Genomic DNA, 27500 nt, shown 5'->3' with positions numbered 1-27500 from the left:
CAGCTTTCCAGCGAGTAAGCCAGCAAGGGATTAAGATGAAGCAGACAGGACAGAAGGAAGACAGGGAAAGTCCGGAGAACGTCCGGAGGCCGACGTCCCGTCCCTGGCATGGCGGTCATCCTGCCGAGTCGCTCTGAGGGGGAGATCAGCTGCTGATGACACTGTTGGCCGCTGCAGGCCTGAAGAGGATAGAAAAGGAAACAACACTCACTCTACAGTAGAGTTTTTTAATGCGACGTCTAGTGTGGCCCGAGATGGCGAGGGGCAAGATGTTCGCCTGGAGGACGCCACAGGTGGGAAGTAAGCTGGTCCTACTTAATGTTCATGATATCAGTGTTTATTCTATTTCTAATTCACATCACTGTAACTTCACATTTATATTCACTGCATATGAAAGGTGAGAGGTGAGAAGTGAGAGGTGAAAAAGTTTTTCATTTCATCGTGACTTTAGGAACCTGGTTGACACTCAGGCATGAAGCGGACATCTTTTTCATGAAGCACTTTCAACATTTTACCAGCTGTCTGACTTTCTGGAATGAAACAGGACTCTGGCTCCCTGCTGGGTTAGACTGACTTAACTTAACTGAACTTATTTAGACTAACTTACTGAACTTATTTAGACTAACTTACTGAACTTATTTAGACTAACTTACTGAACTTATTTAGACTGACTTACTGAACTTATTTAGACTAACTTACTGAACTTATTTAGACTAACTTACTGAACTTATTTAGACTAACTTACTGAACTTATTTAGACTAACTTACTGAACTTATTTAGACTGACTTACTGAACTTATTTAGACTAACTTACTGAACTTATTTAGACTCACTTACTGAACTTATTTAGACTCACTTACTGAACTTATTTAGACTAACTTACTGAACTTATTTAGACTAACTTACTGAACTTATTTAGACTAACTTACTGAACTTATTTAGACTAACTTACTGAACTTATTTAGACTAACTTACTGAACTTATTTAGACTAACTTACTGAACTTATTTAGACTGACTTACTGAACTTATTTAGACTAACTTACTGAACTTATTTAGACTCACTTACTGAACTTATTTAGACTCACTTACTGAACTTATTTAGACTGACTTACTGAACTTATTTAGACTAACTTACTGAACTTATTTAGACTAACTTACTGAACTTATTTAGACTCACGTACTGAACTTATTTAGACTCACGTACTGAACTTATTTAGACTCACTGAACTTATTTAGACTAACTTACTGAACTTATTTAGACTCACTTACTGAACTTATTTAGACTAACTTACTGAACTTATTTAGACTAACTTACTGAACTCATTTAGACTCACTTACTGAACTTATTTAGACCGACTTACTGAACTTATTTAGACCAACTTACTGAACTTATTTAGACTAACATACAGATCGTCTTTTCCCCCTGCCGACACTTCAGAGCGCTGTGTGAGCATGCAGACAGAAAAAGGCTAAGAAAAGAAAAGAGGAAGAGCTGTGTGTGATGAAACAAATTTACTGGAAACTGCAGTATTCACATAACAGATACTATCTGAAAACAACAGAATGGAAGAAGGCTGAAGCTGAGAAAACGAGATGAGGCTTCTACAGCAGTGATGTAGAAAGCAGCTGAAGAAAACACTTCAGTCAAACAACCACCAATACAGACAAGCATCAGTTTCATTCCTGCAGTTTGCCTCACAGGATCCGAGCCTCACACACCTGACATCAGTTTAACGCTCCTTACTGTGTGTGTGCCTTGAGTTCAGCTCATTAAGACTCAAGTCAGCTGGAACAGGAGCTGAACTCTATTCCACAATTAAAAAGACGGGTTATGGTCTACCTGTCTCCCCCCTCACCTGTCTCTCCTCCCAGCCTGTCTCCGGTCCTGGTCTTCTTCTCTCCAGTCGACTCGGTGACAGGAAACCCAGCGGCCTCCTCTCGCGTCACGCTCCTGGCTGCCAGATGGGGTTTGTCCATCCAGATCCATAGAGGGGCTTCTCAGCCAATGAGCTGCGACCGCGTGGGGAGTGACATGTTGGATTAGAGCGAGTCCTGTAGGCATGCCAGCCAATGATCAGAGAGGAGCTCCTTCTTCTTCTTCTTGGCTTTATCTGCAGCGTGTGGTTTAAAGTCATGCTGCCATCTAGTGAAGAAGACGGTATTGTATGTTATGAGATCACAAAAGTATGATCATGGAATCAATATTTAGCATTTGTTACACACACACACACACACACACACACACACACACACACACCCACACACACACACACACACACACACACACACACACACACACTCAGGTAAGTCTTTTATCTGTAGATGTCAGCCGGAATGCATGAATGAGCTTTGAAAACATGCAGCAGTGTTGTATTTATCATTTATTCATTTAATTTCTTTATTTGTAAGGGACCATGTACGATGTTAAACATGAATGTTACCATTTGATGTTTTGTACCAGAGTTTCCATCTGCAGTCCCTTGGCAGGTTACAACTGAAAACAGACATACAATCCACACACACACACACACACACACACACACACACACACACTAACACTAACACTAACACTAACACATAATAGACACCACACAGCAAAATCACCAGTGTTAAATTAACTCTGAGAGTGTTAAATTAACACTTTTGTTATTTCAACACTGTATGGAGTTGAAAATTAACACTGGCTAACACTGAGTAGTGTTGATAGTACTCTAGGAGCTCTACTCTACTCTAACAACCGGTCCCCACTGACTTCCTCCCTGTGTGTTATATGGACAAACTTCACCTGTGTTTCATTTGGCATGAGGCTGAGTAGATGATGACAGAATTTTCATTTTTGGGTGAACTATTCCTTTAATAACAGCAGGAGAAACAGCAGCTCCTCATCCGCCATTTTTCTAAAACAATAACAAGTGAGGTGTTCAACATGCGGCCCGCCTCACCTGTCAGGACCGTCGTGTGTGAACACTTTCTGTACAACTGAAAGGATTTCACTGGCAAACTAAACGACACCAATTCCTTTTCCTTACAAAGAGAAAAAAAAAGAAAAACTTGGACGACACGTTTCATGTTCTGAATCAGTTTTGTCTCTTTATTTCTTCAGTTTCAGTGTTAAATGTTTGTTTCTGTCGGAAGTTGTCGTTTCTTCAGGTGGAGAATAACTTTCACATTCTTTAGACCTCAACTGCAGGACAGAAATCTGTGAAAAGAGAGAGAGAAAAAGAGAGAAAGAAAGAGAAAAGAGAGAGAAAGACAGGTAGAAAGAAAAGACAGGGTTTGATCAGTTTGGTCAACTGTTGTGGGCGGGGCCTATTTTACAAAAATGGCCATAACTCAGGAACACATTGTGCTATCTCAACCAGATTTGGTACACATGTGCAGGTATCAACTCTGAGCCAAGATACAAAATTTGGTGTAATTTCGCCTATAGGGGGCGCTATAGCAACATGTCACTGTAAGTCATAGAAACAAAATTCCTTTATTGCTGGATTCCTTGGGTGAATCCACATCTATGCATATAGGCCACGCCCATTTCAGCCCACAAGGTTTTCCGCCATTTTGAAGTTTGTCCAAAAGTGTTTTTTCACTGCTCCTGTTACAAATTTGACCCAATCTTCAATAAATTTGGCTCACAGCACATCTGGACTCTCCTGCACAAAAGTTATCGAGCTTTCAAAATTTGTAGGCGGGGCCTAGTATACAACATAACTCATGAACGCGTTGGGCTACCTTAACCAAATTTGGTACATGTGCACCGACTGATTCTGAGGAACCGTGCAATTTGGCAGCATTTCGCCCATAGGTGGCGCTACATCAACATCATAACTTTAAATGGCCATACACATCCATTGTATTTATATCTCAGTCATTGTATACAATACAAAACGAAAGAAAGAAAGAAAGGAAGAAAGAAAGAAAGAAAGAAAGGAAGAATTCCAGCAAAAACAACAGGGTTCCAGCACTACGTGCTTGGACCCCTAAATAATAAAGACCTTTCTTGGGATCGTAGTGGAAGTTTGGTGTCTGGGAAAACCCGAGGCACTCCGCCTGCTGCCGGAAAGTTTTCAGATCGGATTCCTCCAGGGCCGACAACCTGCCTGGAGAAAACAGGAATCCATGTTTAGCTGCTATGTTTTGCATTTTTAATGATCAATTCATTATTGTCAATACCTTGGTCTAATGACTGTAAACCAATGAGATCCTGCAGGAGACAATTGGTCTCCTCTATCTCACTCCAGTAGTATTGTTAGTTCTCATGTTTCTCCACTTTAAGACTACATTTCCCATAAGTCCTGTTGCTTCCTGCCCCTCCCCTTTTATTTTATATTATCTTCTTCAATTATTATTCACATTTTTATTTATCCTGTTAAGCACTGTAACTATTTTAATAAGTGCTCATAAAGGCCTTTTCTCACACAAATAAGTTAGCCTACCTAGTATATAAAGAGTGTGGATTTGGATGTCCACATCTTTGACGGTGGAGTTGATGTTGAAGAGCAGACAGTCAGCGCAGCTCTGCAGGATCTGGAACGTGGAGTTATCCGTTTCGTCTAGGGAGAGGAGGCGGCTGTTAGCTTAGCAGGTTCAGTTAGTTAGGTCAACAGTCTGGTGGTTAAGGTGATGAGACACAGGCAAATATTTGGGGCAAATTTGATGCAAAATTTTGCCAGAAAAGTTTTCGCCCTTCCTGATTCAACGTCGGAAAAAACCAAACAGTATTTGCCATCTGCAAGAGATACCATGAGAGACTTAATCCCCAAAAACTTTGTGTGATGAAAACTTACACGCTAGGAACTGATTTTGATGTTAGAGAGTTCAACTTACCTGCTAAATACTCACATGAGTTATGTGCTAGATACTGTGATGTGAATGAGCTGTGGGACTCATAATTAGTGACGTAATGTGCATGGACTCACCGATTGACTGAATTGATTGAAGTGAATACAGGTGGGACTGATTGCGAGCACGGGAGAGACGCTAAGCAGACAAAAGACTGGGCAGACGTCGCATTTGGGGGAAGCATCTTGTTGCTGCGGCTCGGCACTCTTTTGGGAGGGAGGGTATCGTTCGCAGTCACTTAGGACTGCTGGCGATGAAGACAGAGAGAGTAGGTGGTTAGCTGTTCCTGTGTTAGGAGGGGAGGTCTGCTGCCTCCTGTAGAAAGTCAGGGCCGGGACTGTAGAAGAGTGCAGTAGCCGCCACCGCTCCCTGTGTGCTACTTCCTGCCGTCTGGTGTGACACTGACGCCGACTGAACTCTGTCCACGCCGTCCCAAAACACTTCAGACACTATTTGTTGGGTAAAGAGTTTGTTTGCGAACTGACCATAATTCCCTGCGGTGGCTACATAATTTTCAGGGCTTGGAGGGGCAGTTGGCTCGCTGGGTTGAGCAGCTTGCCAATTTCCAATACAAGATTGTCCATCGTCCAGGCAAGCTACACAGCAATGCCGATGCCCTCTCCAGGCTGCCAGCTTTTCTCGAAAACAAGCAGCAGTCTGATCAGAAGCCCTCTCAGGGAATGACAGGCAGGGCTACCCCCAAGGTGTGTGCAGTACAAGAGGTTTTGCCTCCTATAGCCTCCAGTGAAGAAGGGGAGATGGATGAGTTATCTCAGGCACAGATGGCCGACATTGAGTTGTGGCGAATAATTGACTGTAAAAACTGGGCTGATCATAGTCTGATGCCAGAAGATCCTGACCTGCAGAAATATGCCCCTGTTTGGAATCAGCTTCAGGTGCAGGGGGCTAGGCTAGTGAGGATTCCTCCTGCCCATTCTGACGCTGCATCCCAGGTGCAGGTGGTGCTGCCTCAGTCAATGGTGCCTAAAGTGTTAGAACAGCTGCACAGTGTTTCTACTGGAGGCCATTTGGGGGTGCAAAAACTGCAGGGAAAGGTTAAAGACCGTTTTTATTGGCCGGGGTGGTTTAGAGATGTCAAGGCATGGGTCAAAGAATATGTAGATTGTGCTTCCCGCAAGACTCAGGGGAGAAAGCCATGTGCACCTTTGCAGCCATCAGTTGCATCTAGGCCTTTTGAGCGGGTGGCACTTGATATTCTTGGCCCTCTCCCGGAGACCCCGAAAAAAAACCAAGTATATTCTGGTTGTTGGTGACTATTTTTCAAAGTGGACAGAGGCTTTTCCACTGCCTAATCAGGAAGCGCACACTATTGCGAAAGTTCTGACTGAGGAATGGGTGTGTCGATTAGGGGCGCCACGCAGTATCCACTCCGACCAAGGTCGCAACTTTGAGTCAAATCTGTTTAAAGAACTATGTAGGCTTCTGCATATTCATAAATCTCGGACATCCCCTTACCACCCCCAGTCAGATGGGCTGATCGAGCGTTTCAATCGTACCCTTTTGTCTATGCTGTCTCTTTTTGTGGAGGATAATCAGTTGAACTGGGACACCCTTTTGCCTTATGTCATGTTGGCCTACCGCAGCAGTGTTCATGCTAGCACCTCCTTCACCCCATATAGGGTATTGTTTGGGCAAGAAATTGTCTTGCCTGTCGACATTATGTTGAAAGTAGGCAATCAGGAGTCATTTGCCTCCATGGACAATTATGTGTCTAGGCTGAGGGACACATTGTCTACTGTGATAGAGGCAGTCAAAAGGCACCAGGCCAGGGCCTCAGAGCAACAGAAAATGTCCTATGACTTTAGGGCTAATTTCCAATATTATTCTGAGGGAGAACTAGTCTGGGTTCAGAATAAGGCCAGGAAGCGTGGGGTGTGTCCAAAACTGCAGAGGCGGTATAAAGGTCCCTTTAGAGTGACGGACAGGGTGACAGATGTGCTTTATAGGCTAGTGCCAATGGAAGGAGGCCAAGAGAGTGTTGTTCATTTTAATCGACTTAAACCCTTCACTTCTTCTTTGGCAGTGCCATCAAATCTAGCGTCGGCATCCAGAGGAAGTGAACAGAGGAATCATTCAACTCAATCTGGCCGACGTCAGCGCCCTGGGGTCCAGTTTGGTGCCAGTTGGGTCCACCATCGTCATCCCAGCCGGGATGCCCCTACAGAAGTGAGGACATCACCAGCAAGTCGGACTGACGGGAATCCTGCCTCGGAGGAACACAGAGGGCCCTGTCAGGAGACCCATCAGCCTCTGAATCAGCCCCTCCTTCAGATCTGACTGTATCCTGTCCAGGGCAATAGGAACACCAATTTCCAGGTGTATCATCAGTTGAGGAGGGACGTCCAGTACGCCAGCGGAGACCACCAGTTTGGTCTCGAGATTATCGTATGTCACCGTAGTGACTCGAGGACGAGTCCCTTTTGTCAAGAGGGGGGAAAGTGTGATGACGCTAAGCAGACAAAAGACTGGGCAGACGTCGCATTTGGGAGAAGCATCTTGTTGCTGCGGCTCGGCACTCTTTTGGGAGGGAGGGTATCGTTCGCAGTCACTTAGGACTGCCGGCGATGAAGACAGAGAGAGTAGGTGGTTAGCTGTTCCTGTGTTAGGAGGGGAGGTCTGCTGCCTCCTGTAGAAAGTCAGGGCCGGGACTGTAGAAGAGTGCAGTAGCCGCCACCGCTCCCTGTGTGTTACTTCCTGCCGTCTGGTGTGACACTGACGCCGACTGAACTCTGTCCACGCCGTCCAGCGAAGCCGTTTCCCCGGGGAGTTGGACGGCGTCTCAAGCTCAGACCCCGGGGGAGGGTCTCGCAGAGCGGGCGAGTTAAGTAGCCTATACACACTTAAAAATATTGTGTATTCCTGTATGTGTGTATGTGTGTAGGTAGGCCTATTTTAATAGCGTGGGGAGGGAGAACAGATGAAGGAGGGGTAACTGTAAGCCCATAGGCGGGATATTCATATAGTTCCACTTTAAGCTGGTGATGGTTGTGTAGTGCAGTGCCTGTGCAGTGTTGTTTTGGTTGATAATTGCAGTGCCTCCAGTTTAGAGGGTGCCAGCGTGCCGTGTTCGAGCGGTGTGCCTTAAGCTAGAGTCTAGCCCTGTGTGTAGTGGTCCTTCAACTCCGTGGAAGCCTTGGTTGTGCTAGTGTGGCTAGTTGCCCCTAATTGTTTGTAGACCCCTCGCCTTTTTATGAAGTCGCTTATATATTTGTCTATTTAATAAAGATTGCCTTTTTGTACTATACATCATCGCATTGTGATTATTCAAAGGCTCTGGCATTAATAGCAGTGTTTTCCTGCTAAATAAGGACAAAACCCACATTCATTACAATACTTTTACTTGCAGGCTAGATTCGGATACTCAGTATGTGCTAAAAACTTGCGAGGAACTCTGATTTCTGTGTTAGATACTTTGACTTATGTGCCTGATTTTGGCAAGCCATTCAGACTTGCGGTGGATTCCAGCGACATTGGTGCAGGTTCATACTCTCCTACCTGGATCTCCTGACACTAGATGCTAGATACTCTTATCTATGTGCTCAATACTCCATCTTAAATGGTAGAAACTTGGACTTATGCCTTAAAACTTGGACTTGCGTGCTGTAATACTTTGACTTACATGCTAGAAATTGTGACTGACGTGTTAGATACTCCAAGTTATGTTAGATACTCCAACTTACAGGCTAGAAACTCAGACGTACTTGCTAGATACTCAGACTGGCATGCTATAAACTCTGACTTACATGCTAAATAGTCTTACCTGCGTACCACATACATCAGTTGACATGTTAGAGCTCCAACTGACTTTATTGCTAGATACTGCAAATTACACATTAGATACACTCATGTGCATACTAGATACTCTTGTATATGTGGCAAGCCGTTTAAAGATATGCAAGTATCTAACCTACATGTTAGATATGTGAACTTACATGCTAGACACACTGACTTATATGTTAGATACTTCAACATACATGCTAAATAGTGTGACTTACGTGCAACATGTATGGTGTTGTCAACGACGATCATGTTGTAAATTGAGCCGCTGCATGTTCCATTCCTGAGAGAAGAGAGAGGAGGATGGTGAATTCATATTCTGACAGGGCTGTGGCACACTGGGCAATTTTTGGGGCAACGTAGATGGGCAACAGGCAACAAAGTGAACCACAGCGTCACACCAGTGTTTGATGGCAACAAGATGTTCCTGAGTGATGAAAGAAACGATGCACAGGAATCTTTTTTTTTAGGAATCTTTCACATGTTCCAGAGGTGTGACTGAGTCGAGTTTGCTCGAGTCCCAAGTCAGTCTCAAGTGTTGAGGCACAAGTCTCAAGTCAAGTCCCAAGTCTAAATGTAGATTACCAAGTCAAGTCCAAGTCAAGTCCAAGTCATTAATGTCAAGTCTCAAGTCTAAATGTAGAACAGCAAGTCAAGTCAGAACAAATCAAGAGTCCAGTATCAATTTAATATCTTAAAGAAAACTAAATATCTAGGACTTTTCAATGCAATATGGTTTTAATAGGATAAAAACTTGGTAAGAGCATCATGAGTTTGATTTCTATAATCAGTTTCAACTTCAATAAATTCAATCATTCCATACAAATTCAGAAAACAGGATTTAAATTCAGTCGTCTGCTGGAACAAATCTCATCACTTTCAATATGTTGTTGTGTCTTTGATAAAAATGGACCGGCCCAAGCTGCTGTTACCGACTCACAACATGATCTGCTGGTTAGCAATCAGAGTGTTGTTGCTGGACGGTGATGATGAGAGAGACATCCAGAAGCTGTCGAGCGTCTTCAGGATGGAGTCAAACATTTGATGATCAGTGAAACCCTCGATGAAGTTCCATCTGCCGTGGATCTGTACAGAGCATGCAGTTTAACATTAGTGTTGGCAGATAGAAAGACGCATCGAAACACCATTAAGATGAACTGAAAGGTGTTAGAAGAACCTGTGAGCGGACAACTTCACACTGCAAAAACTGATTCACTTGTTAAGGTATTTTATCTTGTCTCCAGACTTTTCAAGCTTATTTTAGGAATTTTTTTGTTTGTGATAATTTTTCCGGTTTCAACAAATTTTACTAACTGGTTTCAGGACATTTACTTGGTAAAAGTGAAATTGTGTTGGAGAAAGTTTCTTGTTTCCAGATTTTCTTCATTGTTTTATGATTATTTCTTGAAAGAAGTCATATTGGCATGAATCAAGTGAAATTTACTGAAACCAGCAGATTATCTGCCAATGCAGTGAGAGAATTCGACTAAAAAAGTTAGTCCTGCGCAAACAGAGCTGAAGCCTTTTACCTTGGTCAGGTCGTCCAGAGGCAGAGGTTTGACCAAGCGTTGGCAGTCCTCAGGCGTCGGAGCCGAGCTGCTCAGATAAAGCCCGGCGATGAGGAAATAAACACTGTACCGCAGAAACATGGCCGACACGCTGCAGCGGCTTCACGGCTTCCAAAGGCCAGAGGAAACTTGGATGAAACGACTAGAGCGAGAGGAGACCTAGCTGAAATGCTAACTGGGCTGTTGGCAACTTTCACCCAACAGAGCAACCTAACCACACTGACTGAAAGTCACAGAGCCTCCACCGTCTATAAAGGCCTGTTGGGGCGGGGTTACAAGGCGGTGGGTCTTCCAGTATTTGTTAAAATCGTTTTTCCCCATTTGACCTAATTTTCCTCCCACAACCTTCTCTCATTTTCCCAGAATTGGCAAGTCTGAACTCTCAGCTGATGTTTCACTGCCAACATGTGTCATCACTTGTAGGTCTGTGTATCAATCATTGACTTATTGGTTGTCTGTCTGTCTCTATGTCTGTCTGTCTGTCTCTCTGTCTGTCTCTATGTCTGTCTGCCTGCCTGTCTGTCTGTCTGTCTGTCTGTCTGTCTGTCTGCCTGTCTCTCTGTCTGTCTCTCTGTCTGTCTGTCTGTCTGTCTCTCTGTCTGTCTGTCAGCAGCAGAGGTCTACCTGTCTCCCCCTCACCTGTCTCTCCTCCCAGCCTGTCTCCGGTCCTGGTCTTCTTCTCTCCAGTCGACTCGGTGACAGGAAACCCAGCGGCCTCCTCTCGCGTCACGCTCCTGGCTGCCAGATGGGGTTTGTCCATCCAGATCCATAGAGGGGCTTCTCAGCCAATGAGCTGCGACCGCGTGGGGAGTGACATGTTGGATTAGAGCGAGTCCTGTAGGCGTGTCAGCCAATGATCAGAGAGGAGCTCCTTCTTCTTCTTCTTGGCTTTATCTGCAGCGTGTGGTTTAAAGTCATGCTGCCATCTAGTGAAGAAGACGGTATTGTATGTTATGAGATCACAAAAGTATGATCATGGAATCAATATTTAGCATTTGTTACACACACACACACACACACACACACACTCAGGTTAGTCTTTTATCTGTAGATGTCAGCCGGAATGCATGAATGAGCTTTGAAAACATGCAGCAGTGTTGTATTTATCATTTATTCATTTAATTTCTTTATTTGTAAGGGATCATGTACGATGTTAAACATGAATGTTACCATTTTATGTTTTGTACCAGAGTTTCCATCTGCAGTCCCTTGGCAGGTTACAACTGAAAACAGACATACAATCCACACACACACACACACACACACACACACACACACACACACACTAACACATAATAGTGTTAAATTAACTCTGAGAGTGTTAAATTTAACACTAGAAAAGTGTCTATATGTTGAAAATTAACACTGGCTAACACTGAGTAGTGTTGATAGTACTCTACACTAGTGCCAGTTTTAGAAAATCAACACTACCAGACTACACTATAGTAACACTAATTGGTGTAACTCAATTAACTCTGAGGGTGTAGAATGCCCCCTCCAGCCACTGTACACACCACAACCACCTAACCCACATACCTATCAATTACAAAAAATACAAGACAACAACTTGCACAAAAATATTGTGTATTAAAAGGCAGGTACACTACAAACATAATTCATGAACTGAAAACAGTTCAGCATGGACTCATACAAAATTACAATATGGGACAATGTACATTTGGTCATCAGTGTCATACGAAAATTGCCTATCATAAGGTCTGTAGTCCACCAGGTCATCTACACAGATCAGTGTGAAGACATCTGTTTCCTCCTCAAATGCATTTAAGTGATCATCAAAATACATTGTTGAGACTTTCCAAGTTAGAAGATAAGCATTGTCATCTCTAACAATTATACTGACAATCCTGTTGAACAAAGGCATCTCATTTTCAACACCAGAACATACATACATCCCAACCTGATACTCCGTGCCATAGCTTTTGACCCAGGAAGTTGTGGAAACATTACAAGACATATCAAAAGTTTCATTCAGCGCCTCACTGCCCTCTAAACTGCTGACCAAGACTTCAGTAATGGGGCCAAATTGTAATCTTTTAAAATAAAAATTCTCAAAATGAAAAGCCAATTGATTCTGATGTTTTTTTTACCAGTGTTTTCATGATGTTTTTAAAGTTCTTTACAGACTTTTTGAAGAAGTTGTGCTTTCCTTCAAACCTCATGCACCACATGTGTACGAGTGGCCCAATTTTCCTAATACAGCTTGGGTAATGGATCATTAGGTGGTGCTTTGGAATCAAATTTCGCTCTGGAAAGAGATTTAAAAAGCTTGTGATGATCAAAAATCAGATGTTTCAAATAGCAAGTCATACCATGGGTGACAACAGGTGAAAACACAATGTTTACAATTTGAATCAAGGGGAGCAGCAAGTTCCAACAGCTATCATTCCTGCAAACTAAATCTCCAAACATCAATGGGGTAAGAGGCACCATGACTGAATAGTATTAAGGCCAAGATCTTTGCTATTGTCATCCAGTTTTTTCTCTGTGTATATCCATAATTAAAGCTCATAATTCTCTCTGACAATGAACTCAAGGATATGGAGTTCTTAATCAAGTACTGAAACACAAGCTTTAACTCATACTGCACCACTCCTTCCAGCAGATCGTGCATTATATCTACTGCGTAGATAACACTGAACAACTTGTGTGGTGTACAGTGTGGTGTTCCAGTCCAAGATGTGTTCCTTTTCAAACTGCACTGTGAAGAATTCTTGCTCTGATTTCCTTGACCCGAGGACTCTCCTTCACACTGCTAACATCAGTGCCATACACGGTGGTCTGGATGAATGTGTAGAAGTTGCACAATGCCTCATCATAGGACACAGCAAAAACAAAATGTGCCTTGAAGAGCTCGTCAAAGGCAGCAACTCCGGTCTGCGTCGTACAGGGAATGACCTTTTGGTCCAGGACGATGTAGAAATTCTGGATGCTGTTGTTCCTTTCTCTGACCACCATTTATTTATGTAGCGGTTTGACCAAGTTTAAACCAGTCAAAAGTTTGAGTCAATGTCAAACCCCCAAGGGCCAACTGCACGATAAATGACAGCAATTCATCTCCATCATTATCTTGGGGTCCATCCAGCAGGGCATCGTCTTGGGGTTCATCCAGCAGGGCATCGTCTTGGGGTTCATCCAGCAGGGCATCGTCTTGGGGTTCATCCAGCAGGGGTTCATCCAGCAGGGCATCGTCTTGGGGTTCATCCAGCAGGGCATCGTCTTCGGGTCCATCCAGCAGGGCATCGTCTTGGGGTTCATCCAGCAGGGCATCGTCTTCAGGTCCATCCAGCAGGGCATCGTCTTGGGGTCCATCCAGCAGGGCATCGTCTTGGGGTTCATCCAGCAGGGCATCGTCTTGGGGTTCATCCAGCAGGGCATCGTCTTCGGGTCCATCTAGTAGGGCATCGTCTAGGGGTTCATCCAGCAGGGCATCGTCTTCGGGTCCATCTAGCAGGGCATCGTCTAGGGGTCCATCCAGCAGGGCATCGTCTTGGGGTCCATCCGGCAGGGCATCATCTTGGGGTCCATCTAGCAGGGCATCATCTTGGCACTGGGCACTACTAGCAGCCCACTCCCACTTGACCTGAGAGGCTTGGAGTGTACTCCTTAAACATGTCTGTAATGTATTTGGTCCCACTCCATGTATTGATTTATAAACAAGCAGCATTGCCTTAATATATTCAATTCTGTGGCTGACAGGAAGCCAGTGTAGTGACTTAAGAATCGGGGTGATGTGGTCTGACCTTTTGGTCCCTGTAAGAACTCTAGCAGCTGCATTTTGAATAAGCTGAAGCTTTTTCCCCCCTTTTGGGGAGCTCTGTCAAAAGACCATTGCAGTAGTCTGCTAGAAATAAAAGCGTGAATGAGTTTTTCCAGGTCGGCTTTTGACATGAAGTCCCTGAGTTTGGCTGTATTTGTAAGATGAGTTTAATTTAGCTTAAGTGTTAAAAATATAACGTGTACAGATGAAGACATCCATTTTGGTTGGTTATTACATAATGCACTGTATTATTACATTTTCATCATAAAAAAAGTGCAACTCCCGCATTTTGTAATAACCACCGCAATATGCAATAATTTATTACAAAATGCGGGGAAATTTATTACATATTCAAGCGTTCAAGCTGTGTATTACAAAATGCGGCAGATTACTACATAATGCGGTGTTATTACATAATGCATTATTACAAGCCCATTTCCGGAATCCTCTCATGATTGACCGTGTCTTCCAATTCATTTCACTGCAATGGGCCCGTGACATGTTTGTTCATGAGAGGATTTTCTGGGTATGGTTTATTTAGCAATATTTTAGCTGAGCATATGACTTGATACCTAAGACTTGGATTATGCTGCACAATTACTTTGAGAATTTGCTATGGACATTTTTCTATTGTTTTGACGTTGTTAGCCATCCCTAATCAATAGCATTGTAATCAGAAATTGCAACCATTTTTGGAATCAAATGTCTCCATGAAGGAATGCGAGTAAAAACTTTTTCCTTGAGGCACTCCATGCAAGGTGAAACACCAAATATCTCTTTTGGGTCCCAAGCTGAAAAAGTTTGGGAACCCCTGCTCTGCAGGAACCAGCATATCACCACCTTCAAAGGGAAGAATAGCATATATAACACATACTACCAAACATATACAATCTACTTACAAAACGTCTTGCACGTGTTTAGAATGAGCTAAAATACACTTGGTTAAAAGGGACCATACTTGGTCTAGCATGTTTTAGCTTATTTACTGCAAATTGCATACAGCTCTGTCTCTCTCAATAATAACATAGCTACTAAATTACTTGAGTAGCCTATAAATAAATCTAAACATCTATCATTGTTTATTTTTGTGGCAATTCAACAACAAACCCAATTTTCAAAAGGAAAGTGATAATTCAAAACAAGATAATATCATCATCCTAAAATGTGTTGCATTTAAAACTTGCATCAGCACACATGGATTAATCAACAACAACAATAAAGACACAGGTAAGTTGACCACTGAATATCACACTGTGAATAGAAAGACCTATACACCATTATTTGTTGCAAATCAATCAGCTGTAGTTAAGATTTGCACTAAATTATGGTGTAAATATACTGCAGGTCTTGTTGGAGCTCTGAAGAACCGGTCCCCACTGACTTCAGTTGTTTTGGAGAAGGCTGCTATGGAGTTGTGCTGCAGCCTCCCTGTGTGTTATATGGACAAACTTCACCTGTGTTTCAACTGGCATGAGGCTGAGTAGATGATGACAGAATTTTCATTTTTGGGTGAACTATTCCTTTAATAACAGCAGGAGAAACAGCAGCTCCTCATCCGCCATTTTTCTAAAACAATAACAAGTGAGGTGTTCAACATGCGGCCCGCCTCACCTGTCAGGACCGTCGTGTGTGAACACTTTCTGTACAACTGAAAGGATTTCACTGGCAAACTAAACGACACCAATTCCTTTTCCTTACAAAGAGAAAAAAAAAGAAAAACTTGGACGACACGTTTCATGTTCTGAATCAGTTTTGTCTCTTTATTTCTTCAGTTTCAGTGTTAAATGTTTGTTTCTGTCGGAAGTTGTCGTTTCTTCAGGTGGAGAACAACTTTCACATTCTTTAGACCTCAACTGCAGGACAGAAATCTGTGAAAAGAGAGAGAGAAAAAGAGAGAAAGAAAGAGAAAAGAGAGAGAAAGACAGGTAGAAAGAAAAGACAGGGTTTGATCAGTTTGGTCAACTGTTGTGGGCGGGGCCTATTTTACAAAAATGGCCATAACTCAGGAACACATTGTGCTATCTCAACCAGATTTGGTACACATGTGCAGGTATCAACTCTGAGCCAAGATACAAAATTTGGTGTAATTTCGCCTATAGGGGGCGCTATAGCAACATGTCACTGTAAGTCATAGAAACAAAATTCCTTTATTGCTGGATTCCTTGGGTGAATCCACATCTATGCATATAGGCCACGCCCATTTCAGCCCACAAGGTTTTCCGCCATTTTGAAGTTTGTCCAAAAGTGTTTTTTCACTGCTCCTGTTACAAATTTGACCCAATCTTCAATACATTTGGCTCACAGCACATCTGGACTGTCCTGCACAAAAGTTATCGAGCTTTCAAAATTTGTAGGCGGGGCCTAGTATACAACATAACTCATGAACGCGTTGGGCTACCTTAACCAAATTTGGTACATGTGCACCGACTGATTCTGAGGAACCGTGCAATTTGGCAGCATTTCGCCCATAGGTGGCGCTACATCAACATCATAACTTTAAATGGCCATACACATCCATTGTATTTATATCTCAGTCATTGTATACAATACAAACTTCATTCAAGTTTCAAAACGCTCAGTATGCCACAGGGATCACACCTGCACAGTGGCCCACATGCCACAATCACCCCAGAGGTCACCAGAGGTCACCCGGTGCTTGGACTCCGCCAATCGCCGTTTGTGGCAATATTTCATTTTAATTTTGTGCCATCAATCATTAAGATGTTTTCACTTATTTTCAAGAGATCTCATTTAGGAAGGATCGTAATTTAAAATAATAAAGACCTTTCTCGGTGTTGTGTTGGTAGTTTGGTGGCTGGGGAAACCCGAGGCACTCCACCTGCTGCCGGAAGGTTTCCAGACCGGATTCCTCCCCCGGCCTGCCTGGAGAAAACAGAAATCCATGTTCAGCTGCTATGTTTTGCATTTTTCACCATCAATTTATCATTATCAATACCTTGGTAAAATGACTGTAAACAAACGACTGGTCGCCTCCATCTCACACCAGTGGTACTGTTAGTGCTCCATAAAGCCCTTTTAATATGTTAGCCCAGGTTAACCTTAACCCTGGGTTACTTCATCCTACATTTCATACTTTGTACTCATTTGAATATTTTTTTGGCCAATGAAAATGATTGGACGAGCGCAGCGTCATTCTAACCCCACAACATTTCACACGGCTTTGTGTTAGCCCCGCCTTTTTACCTAAAGATACACAAAAGCACACACACACAAACTAATACTAGCTGCTGGACAGAAAAACAGTCAAATGTTACAAGATAGACACAGAGTGGCTCCCATGGCGTTTATTACTAACATGTGACACGTATGCTCTTCTTCAGACATGAGTGCATACAGAGACACACCTTACAAATACCTATCAGAGGGGGTCACCTGACAGGTGACCTGACGGGTCACCTGACGGGTCACCTGACGGGTCACCTGACGGGTCACCTGATTCTATAGGTAGATAGAGACTTAAAGTGAAATACATGTAAAAAAAAACAAAACTAGATATAAATGACAGAAAAGAACAACAGTACATGAAAAGATACCCAACAAATCCAACAATAGTAAATTGGACAATAAGTTCCACAATTATATCGGTTATCATATGAAGTACAATCTGCACCACTTATATAACATGACCGGAACATCAGGCCAGTAAAACCGTCATAATGCCGCAGCATATTTAAGTGGAAAAACAGGAGGGTAAGTACTAAACTATTTGGAGGCGCCTCTGCTAATCTAAAAAAGTGGTAATACTAAATAGTCCTGATCCCACGGCTAGTAGAGAGCATGAGAGGTATAAGTAACATGACCCACATACACACACACAGGAACCAATACACTCAATAGGTCAGAATGACCCAGAGAAACACAGGCAGTATATGGAGGACGCTAATTGGAAAAAAGGTTGAACATAGGAAGCCATCAGACTGGAGGAGAGTCTTTATAAAACAAAGGCCTCATTTAACCCTTTAGGGCCTAATGTGTGCAAAGTATAGATCCAAAAGGTTTCTTGTTTGAAAAGAAGTGAATTGAAGAAGAAGTGAAATCAGCCTGGCCTTTTTAACCCTTTGTGCGAACCCATTTTCAGTGTGAAATGTTCCTTAACCCAGGACTAAATGCGTCACTAGCCCAGTTAGGGAAGACTTCACCCCGGGGGTTAAGGAGCGTGTGAAAAGTGGTGAAGGGTATTATTATTATTCTGTGCCTTTTTATTTCTGTCTCTTTATTTTTTCTTGCTTTCTATTTTTTGGATGCGTTTGGTTTCGTTCTGTCTTTCACTCTTCCCCCTCCGACCCTCCACCCACCCACATCCCCCCAGCTACCCCCAGCTTCCCCCCAGCTTCCCCCCAGCTACCCCCAGCTTCCCCCCAGCTACCCCCAGCTTCCCCCCAGCTTCCCCCCAGCTACCCCCAGCTTCCCCCCAGCTTCCCCCCAGCTACCCCCAGCTACCCCCCAGCTTCCCCCCAGCTACCCCCAGCTTCCCCCCAGCTACCCCCAGCTTCCCCCCAGCTTCCCCCCAGCTACCCCCAGCTTCCCCCCAGCTACCCCCAGCTTCCCCCCAGCTACCCCCAGCTTCCCCCCAGCTACCCCCCAGCTTCCCCCCAGCTACCCCCAGCTTCCCCCCAGCTTCCCCCCAGCTACCCCCAGCTACCCCCCAGCTTCCCCCCAGCTACCCCCAGCTTCCCCCCCAGGCCTTCCATCTTACCTAGTATATAAAGAATGCGGAAGGTGACGTCCACATCTTTGACGGTGACGTTGACGCTCAAGACAGCGCAGTCAGCGCAGGACGGCAGGATCTGGGCAGTGAAGGTAGCGTTTTCCTCTAGAGAGAGGAGGCGGCTGTTAGCTTAGCAGGTTTATTCAGTTAGTTAGGTGAGCGGTCTGGAGGTTAAGGTGATGAGACACGGGCAAACGTACCTGCTATAATCTCTGACTTCCATGCTAGTCTTACCTGCGTACCACATACATCAGTTGACATGTCAGAGCTCCAATTTACAGGCTGGAAACTCTGACTTTATTGCTAGATACTGCAAATTACACGTTAGATACACTCATCTACATACTAGATACTCATATACTCATATACTCATAGATATGTGCTTGATACTCAGACCTACATGTTAGATACGTAAACTTACATGCCAGAAACTCTGCCCTCCATGTTAGATACCTCAACATATGTGCCAGATAGTGTGACTTACGTTCGACCTTTATGGTGTTGTCAACGACGCTCATGTTGAAACTTGAGCTGTTGCATTTTCCATTCCTGAGAGAAGAGAGAGGAGGACGGTGAGTTTATATTCTGACAGGGCTGTGGCACGCTGGGCAATTTTTGGGGCAACGCAGATGGCCGACGCTCCCGGCAACAGGCAACAGCCAACAGAGGGAGCCGCAGCGTCATGTCAGTGTTTGATGGCACTTCCTGGGCGCCGTTGCCCATCAGAGTTGCCCAAAAAGCTGCCCTGCATCTCACTACCTATAGACGTCACAGAGACTCTCATGTTTTCATAGACTCTCTGGCAATCTCATGTTTTCTGATCTCATGTAACAGAGAATATCTCAGGCTCTCAGAATATCTCATATTTTGAAAGACTGTCTGATCTCATAGAATATCTCATGTTCTCATAGTATGTCTCATATTTTCAGAGACTGTCTTGTTCTCACAGAAAATCTTGTTCTCAAAGACTTTCTCATGTTCTCTCTCAGACATTAAAGACATCATCTCACGTTCTCTCAGACACTTAGCACTTAGCAGTTCAGTCGAGGTTCGCACAGCGTCAGGCCACAGCAGGGGGGGATTTATTTTTTAATGTTAAATTACACTTGTTTGAATTAACTTCTGTCAACTGATCTTCACACCACTAGATTTTAAATTCAGGAGAGAGGAGGACACGGTGAGAACTGTCTTCAAAAGAAGCAACAAAAGAAAAGCAGCAGGGTTTGATCATCTCTCCCCTCAGCTACTGTGCTGATCAGCTGGCTCCTGTATTCACTGACATCTTCAACACATCCCTCCGTCAGCGTACAGTCCCACAGTGCTTCAAGCAATCCAGCATCATCCCGGTCCCCAAGTCCATCAAAATAACCTGCCTAGAGGATGCCATCAGCCTGGTACTCAAGACCTGGAGACCCCTAACACCTACGCTCACATCCTGTTCATCGACTTCAGCTCGGTATTCAGTACCATCACCCCCCAGTAAACTATTCTCCAAGCTACAGACCATGAACATCAACCCAGCCATAAACTACTTGATCCTGGACTTTCTAAACAACAGAACCCAAACAGTCAAGGTCAAACACCTCGTCCCCTGACCCTCAGGGCTGCGTCCTGTCCCCCTCGCTCTTCTCTCTCTACACCAATCAGTTCACCTCCCCGGACAGCTCAGTTAAAGTCTTCAAGTACGCTGACGACACCGCCAACCGCCTGGCCTCATCTCAGATAACAACGAGACCCCATACCGGCAGGAGGTGGACAGGGCAGTGAGGCGGCGCTCCGACAAGAACCTCCTGCTCAGCACCTCCAAAACCATGGAAACAGCCATCGACTTCAGGACCACAAAAAAGACTCCCAAACAGCCAATAACAATCTCAGACCAACCCAAAACGCTGACCGACTCCTTCAAATTCCTCGGCACCCACATCAGCAATAATCTAAAATGGGACATCAACGCCACCACCATCATGAAGAAGGCGGCGGAAGAAGTGGCTGCACTTCCTGAGGCAACTGAGGAAGTACGGGGTCAAACAACGCCTGCTGGTCTGATTCTACACCGCCATCATTCAGCGCAAACTCACTTCATCCATCACAGTCTGGTACGGAACCACGGACAGCGACTCCAAATACAAACTTCAGCAAATAGTCAAGAAGGGCCTCAGGATGTGACCTTCCCTCTCTGGACTCCCTCTTCGACGACCCCTCCCACCCGGCCCTCTACCCGTTTCACCCGGCCCTCTACCCGTTTCACCCCAGGCCCCCCAGGTAGACGCTACAGGTCTCTACACTCCAAAAACACCCGCGTCAACGACAGCCGCACAGCCGTCCGAACTCTGAACTCCCTAGGGCGCCCTAGGGAGCAAAATGGTGGCTCTAGAAAGAAGCCCTCGCTCTTTGATTCTGAGGGACTGACACCAAAACCCGACGTTTACCGCTGATGTTTTAGATCTACGTCTACGATTGGCCGGTTATCCACCGAGAAGAAAAAGACAACTAACTACTGAATGGAGCCAGGAACGCAGAGTACATCACCAGTAGCTGTATCAAGGTATCATGTTGTTGGACAATGCCCCAAGCTGCTGTCACCGACTCACATCATGTTCTGCTGGTTAACAGTCAGGACGTTGTTGCTGGACGGCGGCGATGTGAGAGTCATCCAGGAGCTGTCGACCGTCTTCAGGATGAGGTTAAACATCGGATGATCAGCGAAAGCCGCTCTGAAGTTCCACCTGCCGTGAATCTGTACAGAACATGCAGTTTAACATTAGTGTCGGCAGATAGAAAGACGCATCGAAACACCGTTAAGATGAACTGAAAGGTGTTAGAAGAACCTGTGAGCGGACAACTTCAAAGATCAAAGTCGTTATAAAATCATAAATCAGGCCTAACTGCTAATCAAAGCATTCAAACAGGTAATTATCTCTTCAACTGGGTTGAGTTAAAGCTGCAATATGCAACTTTCTCACATCAAAATAACAATAAATTAATAGGATATATTGTCAGTCAGTGTCTAACGCAAACAACCATCAGTATAAACATGTATACTCATTCAGGTCATAAACAATTGAAATCACCTTCCAATGCTTTTCATGTAACAATTTTGAGTTCTAAATTCTATGTTTAAAGATTATTTTATGGCAGTTCTACTTTATTAATGTAAAAGAGACTCACTGCTTCGACCTGATGACTGAAACGTTGCGATAAGGAGTTGAACTGCAGGTGTGAAGCAGTGTGTGGGAGTCTCTTCTATGTTGTTTACACGTTTTTCTCCTACGCACCTGCCGTCTACCTGCCGTCTACCTGCTGTACGGTTAGGCTCGGGCCGATATTCGGTATTATACGATCGGAAATATCACAATATTTCCTGCGATATCGAATATTGCTTAGATCACAATTATACAAGCTTTTAAACTTAGAAACCTATAATCTACTAGAGGCAGGACAGCAAGAAAAACAAAAATAATCATACTTCAAGTGAAAAATTTGTCTTTTTAATTCAAGTGGATTCCCTGGAAATAGCAGGAATGAGCAAATGATGCTGTAGTGAGGCAGCAGGGGAGGCCGTCTCCCTGCAATGGGCAGACTAATTAGAAGAAAATTAGAAGAAAGAGTGGCCCAATCCCAACGTCCGCACTCACAGACTCACGGACTTTGACGCGCGTTCCCGACAAGTCCGCGAGGCTTCAGGACGTCCCGCTGTGAAATCGGTAAGTGCGCGAGGGCTCACTGGCGGACTTTATGAGCCCTTTTCTTGAGGGAATTACCCACAGTTCATAGTGTCTGTGACGTTAATATTCATGTATGTGGAAAATATCGGCCACATACACCCGATACAAAAGAAAAAAAAAAACATAATTAAGGAAAAATAACCACAAAAAAAACAAGAACTTAGAGAGAAACGGGAATGAAAGGGTGAAACTACATGCAAGATAAAAACATTGCAACATTAAAAAAAAATTAATTTCAGGAAAAAAAAATTACGTTTTCCTAAACGTTTAAGAAGGATGTTAGATGCCGCTAATGTAATATAGCCTTTTGCTTTCTTATGTGCTTATTTGTGCTCATTAAGCTTTCTTAAAAGTACCTTTTGTTTACAATGTACCTCCTACTTTTTTGTTACTGTGGTCCTGTATGCTGCGGTCCTGTAATCCTGTAATCCTACACATTCTACGAAGAGTACTGTACTTGTTTGTACCGTCCTGTCTCTGTCTTAGTTCCTGTGATTAGTTTTAGCGGTTTTAATTTGCATGGGGAGCCTGCAGGGGGAAAGCTGCAGGGGGAGTCAGCTATATCACTCCTGGGGGGGGGAGGGGGGGGGGGGGTGGCTTCTTCTGATTTAGATCATGTGCTTTAAGTAAGCTTGCAGTGAAGTTTGTAGAGCAGTGTGCTGTGCATTAGTGTGCTCTGGACTGTTCCCAATCGATTAAGCTAGTTGACTTTATATCTAGCTCTCTGGTAGTTACTTACTCCTCTTCTTCCCTGTGGGACATGAGGCTCTTTGGTTGTGGTCTGTTCTCCGGCCCTGTGGCCACAACCTGCCCTCCCCTCATCCTGCTCCCCTTGCCTTATATATGATTTGAATATTTAAATAAAGTGGATATTAATGTGTGATGTGGACCCCCCTCATTGGTCCACATCACACATTTACCCCAGAGGTCATCACATGCTTGGACCCCGGCAGTTGCCGCTTGCGGCTATATTTTGTATTTATGTGTATTTGTATTTATTTCTTCTTTCTTGCTTAGAAATAACCTGAAAAAAATAAATAAATAAACACCCCCGATATTATCTCGCGCACGATAATATCGTATATCGCGATATTTTGGCGGGACAGTATCACAATATTAAATTTTGGATATCACCCAAGTCTAGTACAGGTGTGCAATCTTTGTCACTACATTTAGCAACTTTCCAGACTCTTTAACTCAACTTGATTTCTCAGAAGCACCTGGCGACACATCTAGCTGCTGTACTTCTGGTTAAAATGTTAATGTGTGGACTCGCAGAGCTGATGCTGATGCAAGAACACTGCCGCTTGGTGATGATCACAGCGCCTTCCTCTGCTGACAGAGAGGACTGCAGCAAATGTATTGATATGCAAACTAGCGTATGACGTTAATCACTAGCTCTGTAATAATCACAAATAAAGTAGATCTGCACAGGATTAAAATCACTGAATCACTGGATCAGAGGAGTATTTACCTCTGTCGATTTCAAATCACTGTACATGCCCAGGTAATATGTCAATTATCGCGCAAAGTATTTTAATTGAAGAATCATAGACCATCGATCGAAACAGAACCGGAACTGACAGAGGAAGTGGGAGTTGGCTGAAAAACAGGATGGGGTGTTTGTCTGGTAACACTCTCACCTGGACACAAGCTCTGTAATATCAACTTTATTTGTGATTATTAGTAATCATCACAAAAAAAGTTGATCTGCACAGGATTAAAACTGAATCACTCAGTAAAAACGACATTAGCGGACCTCTACTAACACTTTAGTCCTGCAAACAGAGCTGAAGCCTTTTACCTTGGTCAGGTCGTCCAGAGGCAGAGGTTTGACCAAGCGTTGGCAGTCCTCAGGCGTCGGAGCCGAGCTGCTCAGATAAAGCCCGGCGATGAGGAAATAAACACTGTACCGCAGAAACATGGCCGACACGCTGCAGCGGCTTCACGGCTTCCAAAGGCCAGAGGAAACTTGGATGAAACGACTAGAGCGAGAGGAGACCTAGCTGAAATGCTAACTGGGCTGTTGGCAACTTTCACCCAACAGAGCAACCTAACCACACTGACTGAAAGTCACAGAGCCTCCACCGTCTATAAAGGCCTGTTGGGGCGGGGTTACAAGGCGGTGGGTGTCCAAGTATTTGTTAAAGCCCCATTTGACCTAATTTTCCCAGAATTGGCAAGTCTGAACTCGCAACTGATGTTTCACTGCCAACATGTTTAATTACTTGTAGGTCTGTGTACCAATCATTGACTTGTTGGTTGAACTAGTCCTGGACACCACTGACACAAATACACTGTGTACACACACACACACACACACACACACACACACACACACACACACACACACACACAATGGCAGGCAGCATCTAGACAGCCTCATCAATTCAGCACAAAACAGACTGGAAATAAGATCAAGTATTTAATTATTTCATACTTAAACACTTGATCTTATTTCCAGTCTGGTTTGTTGTTTGTTCCAGTCTGTTCTGCTTTGAGTATTAATAAGCCAATTAAATCACACATAGTTTTGTGAATTGAGCACAATCTCAGATTACGTGTTGCAGACAGAACGATGTGAAGATTACGCTCCTCCAGCAGGAAAGGATTATGTGACAATAACACAAATTGAACCCAAGACTTCCAATGTGACTCTACTGACCGCCTGACAGTAGAGTCACAGTTTAAAGAGCACAGTGAGTGAGTATGAGTGAGAGGTTCAATGTCTTGATCCAGGACCCTTCAGTGGTCTGCTGGCTGCTGCTGGGACCGAACCTGTGGTCAACCTTTGACCTCAACTCATTTCCAGCCTTTGATTTGTTTTTGTGTGTGTGTATGTGTGTGTGTGTTTAAAGCATAACTCCAGCCGTTTCAGACCTGAACTCTTTTGTCCCATCATTTCTGACTAAAACCTGATCAGCTGCTTCCCTACAGAGCTGCTGAGGTCGGCTCCTACCTGCCAACAGACGCTCACAGCCTCTTTCTCTACATACTAACTCTAAAACTAAAACTAATCTTCAGTCAGGCCGTTCTCCTGCAGTCTTGATGCTACCTTGACCGTTGGCTTAGCGCTTCCTTGGTTCCTCTCTGCCGTCTACACGCTGCCGCTGAGTAAAGTAGAGCCGAATACAGAAGTAACATACAAAACAGAAGTAACAATACCCGGCCAGGCTGTTGCATTTCTCATTTATTGGTGTTTTTACCTTTAAAATATTCACATTTAGTCAGTCTGGACTAAAGAACAGCAGAAACCTTACAGAGGATCTAAAGGGACGTTCCACTCAAAACAACAGAATATCACGACTGCTGCTGACAGTTTCCATGTTGGTTTTAGTGTCACTTCAGAAACACATGAAGAAGACACGTGGTTTCCATCTGACAGCAGCAAAGCATCTTCACACTCCCAGAAACTAGAAAACAGACGAGGCAACGGGCCAATCAGGAACAAAGATTTCACCGTGTTTTGAGTCTTGACTTGCTGCATGAAGAGAAGACTTGGGACTTGACTTGACTTGGGTTCTGGTGACTTGGGACTTGACTCTGACTTGTACTTTGATGACTTGAAAAGGTTTCTAAAGTCTTGACTTGAGATCTTGTGTTTGTGTAAATGACTTAGATTGAAAGTGATGAGATTTGTTCCAGCGGACGACTGAATTTAAATTCTGTTTTCTGAATTTGTATGGAATGATTGAATTTATTGAAGTTGAAACTGATTATAGAAATCAAACTCATGATGCTCTTACCAAGTTTTTATCCTATTAAAACCATATTGCATTGAAAAGTCCTAGATATTTAGTTTTCTTTAAGATATTAAATTGATACTGGACTCTTGATTTGTTCTGACTTGACTTGCTGTTCTACATTTAGACTTGAAACTTGACTTTAATGACATGGACTTGACTTGGTAATCTACATTTAGACTTGGGACTTGACTTGAGACTTGAGCCTCAAGACTTCAGACTGACTTGGGACTCGAGCAAAGTTGACTTGGTCACTCCTCTGCCAGAATACGATGGTACTTTGGGATACTGATATATTTCCTGATTCCCTACAGGTAAGTAACACCTGGATGTAAAAATAAACAATCAAAGCAACTGAACTGAGCCTCGCTGCTGCCGGTGCAGCAGCAGCTTTTGTCTCAGGATGAAAACACAGATGAGTTTCGGTTCACTGGTTTCTGGATTTGAGGCAGAGCTGCTCATGTCTGCAAATAAACGAGAAATAAAAGAAATACATTGTTGCTGTCAGGTGGAAATCGTGTGTTGTTTTAACTTTGAGGGATTTCATGCTGTATGGGTTGAGAAGATTCTACCACACTTTACAAAACCAATTACATAAACTAAAGAAATATGTGGTCATCAAGCTGAAAACAAGGCTGCTTGAGAGGTTTCCACCTGACAGAGAAGCGGCACAGCAAAGTCAAACAAGTTTCAGTTTCCAGAAGCTTCCAGGTTCCAGTCCAGGATCCAGGATGAAACCGCACACAGACGACCCGTTTCAGGACCCCGAGCCGCAGTCTGACAAACCGAGAGACGAAACTTTCCAACATACAACACTTTATATAATACAGGATGTTTTCACACTCGCCATTTTGGTTCCCAACCGAATCAAAACAAAAAGGTAACATGGGACAGAGAGAAGGAATGTTGTTGTGCATCCATGAATACTGAAGAGAAGCTTTTCAGGAGTGTGTGTGTGTGTGTGTGTGTGTGTGAGTGTGTGTGTGTGTGTGCGTGTGTGTGTGTATGTTCAGCGCCTGCTGCTGTGGCGTCCGCCTCCTTGTGCTCTGTCGCCACCGTGACCCGTCGCTAACGTCACTTCCTCCAGGAAACTGAGAGAGAGAGAGAGAGTGAGACAGAGAGACAGAGAGAGAGAGAGAGAGAGAGAGAGAGAGAGAGTGAGTGTGAGAGAAACAGTGACCCCCACTCATACCATTACAAAGCCCTGCAGTACAGAGTTGAGCAAAACCAGAACCAGTTCCCTCACTCAGCTGGTCCTGACGCTCAGTTCACTAACACACACTAACACTTCACAGCCTCAGGACCAGAACATCAGAAAC

The 27500-nt window shown here is 43.9% G+C and overlaps 4 protein-coding genes across 4 annotated transcripts in view; all 4 read right to left on the bottom strand.

Moving 5' to 3' along the window:
- The window catches only part of LOC139911631 (uncharacterized), a 4024-nt gene extending 3905 nt beyond the window's left edge, over nt 1-119 (bottom strand). The window contains exon 1 of the mRNA XM_071899188.2: nt 1-119. This exon is cut by the window's left edge and continues 2399 nt beyond it. Within this exon, the coding sequence (XP_071755289.2) occupies nt 1-119 (119 nt within the window).
- A 3055-nt stretch (nt 120-3174) lies between these two features.
- On the bottom strand, nt 3175-10287 carry LOC144542862 (saxitoxin and tetrodotoxin-binding protein 1-like). Its single transcript, XM_078290209.1, has 6 exons — nt 10168-10287; nt 9579-9724; nt 8857-8921; nt 4435-4551; nt 3994-4098; nt 3175-3200 (listed from the first exon to the last, which is right to left on the bottom strand). Exons 1-6 carry the CDS (start codon nt 10285-10287, stop codon nt 3175-3177), a joined length of 579 nt encoding a protein of 192 aa, XP_078146335.1.
- A 5436-nt stretch (nt 10288-15723) lies between these two features.
- LOC144542861 (uncharacterized) lies at nt 15724-24362 on the bottom strand. The gene is made up of 6 exons (XM_078290208.1): nt 24243-24362; nt 21305-21450; nt 19198-19262; nt 18702-18818; nt 16769-16867; nt 15724-15852 (listed from the first exon to the last, which is right to left on the bottom strand). Exons 1-6 carry the CDS (start codon nt 24360-24362, stop codon nt 15827-15829), a joined length of 573 nt encoding a protein of 190 aa, XP_078146334.1. The 3' UTR covers nt 15724-15826.
- A 1249-nt stretch (nt 24363-25611) lies between these two features.
- Nucleotides 25612-27500, bottom strand: part of vps45 (vacuolar protein sorting 45 homolog) — an 11397-nt gene continuing 9508 nt past the window's right edge. Inside the window, exon 11 of the mRNA XM_078290276.1 lies at nt 25612-27272. Coding sequence (XP_078146402.1) covers nt 27191-27272 — 82 coding nt within the window. The 3' untranslated portion in view covers nt 25612-27190. The remainder of the gene's footprint in view (nt 27273-27500) is intronic.

The sequence above is a fragment of the Centroberyx gerrardi genome, chromosome 19 (assembly GCF_048128805.1).
Source record: "Centroberyx gerrardi isolate f3 chromosome 19, fCenGer3.hap1.cur.20231027, whole genome shotgun sequence".
In the NCBI taxonomy this organism is placed as follows: Eukaryota; Metazoa; Chordata; class Actinopteri; order Beryciformes; family Berycidae; genus Centroberyx; species Centroberyx gerrardi.
Note: the sequence above shows the minus strand (reverse complement) of the source record. Positions and strands in the feature narration are given on the sequence as shown.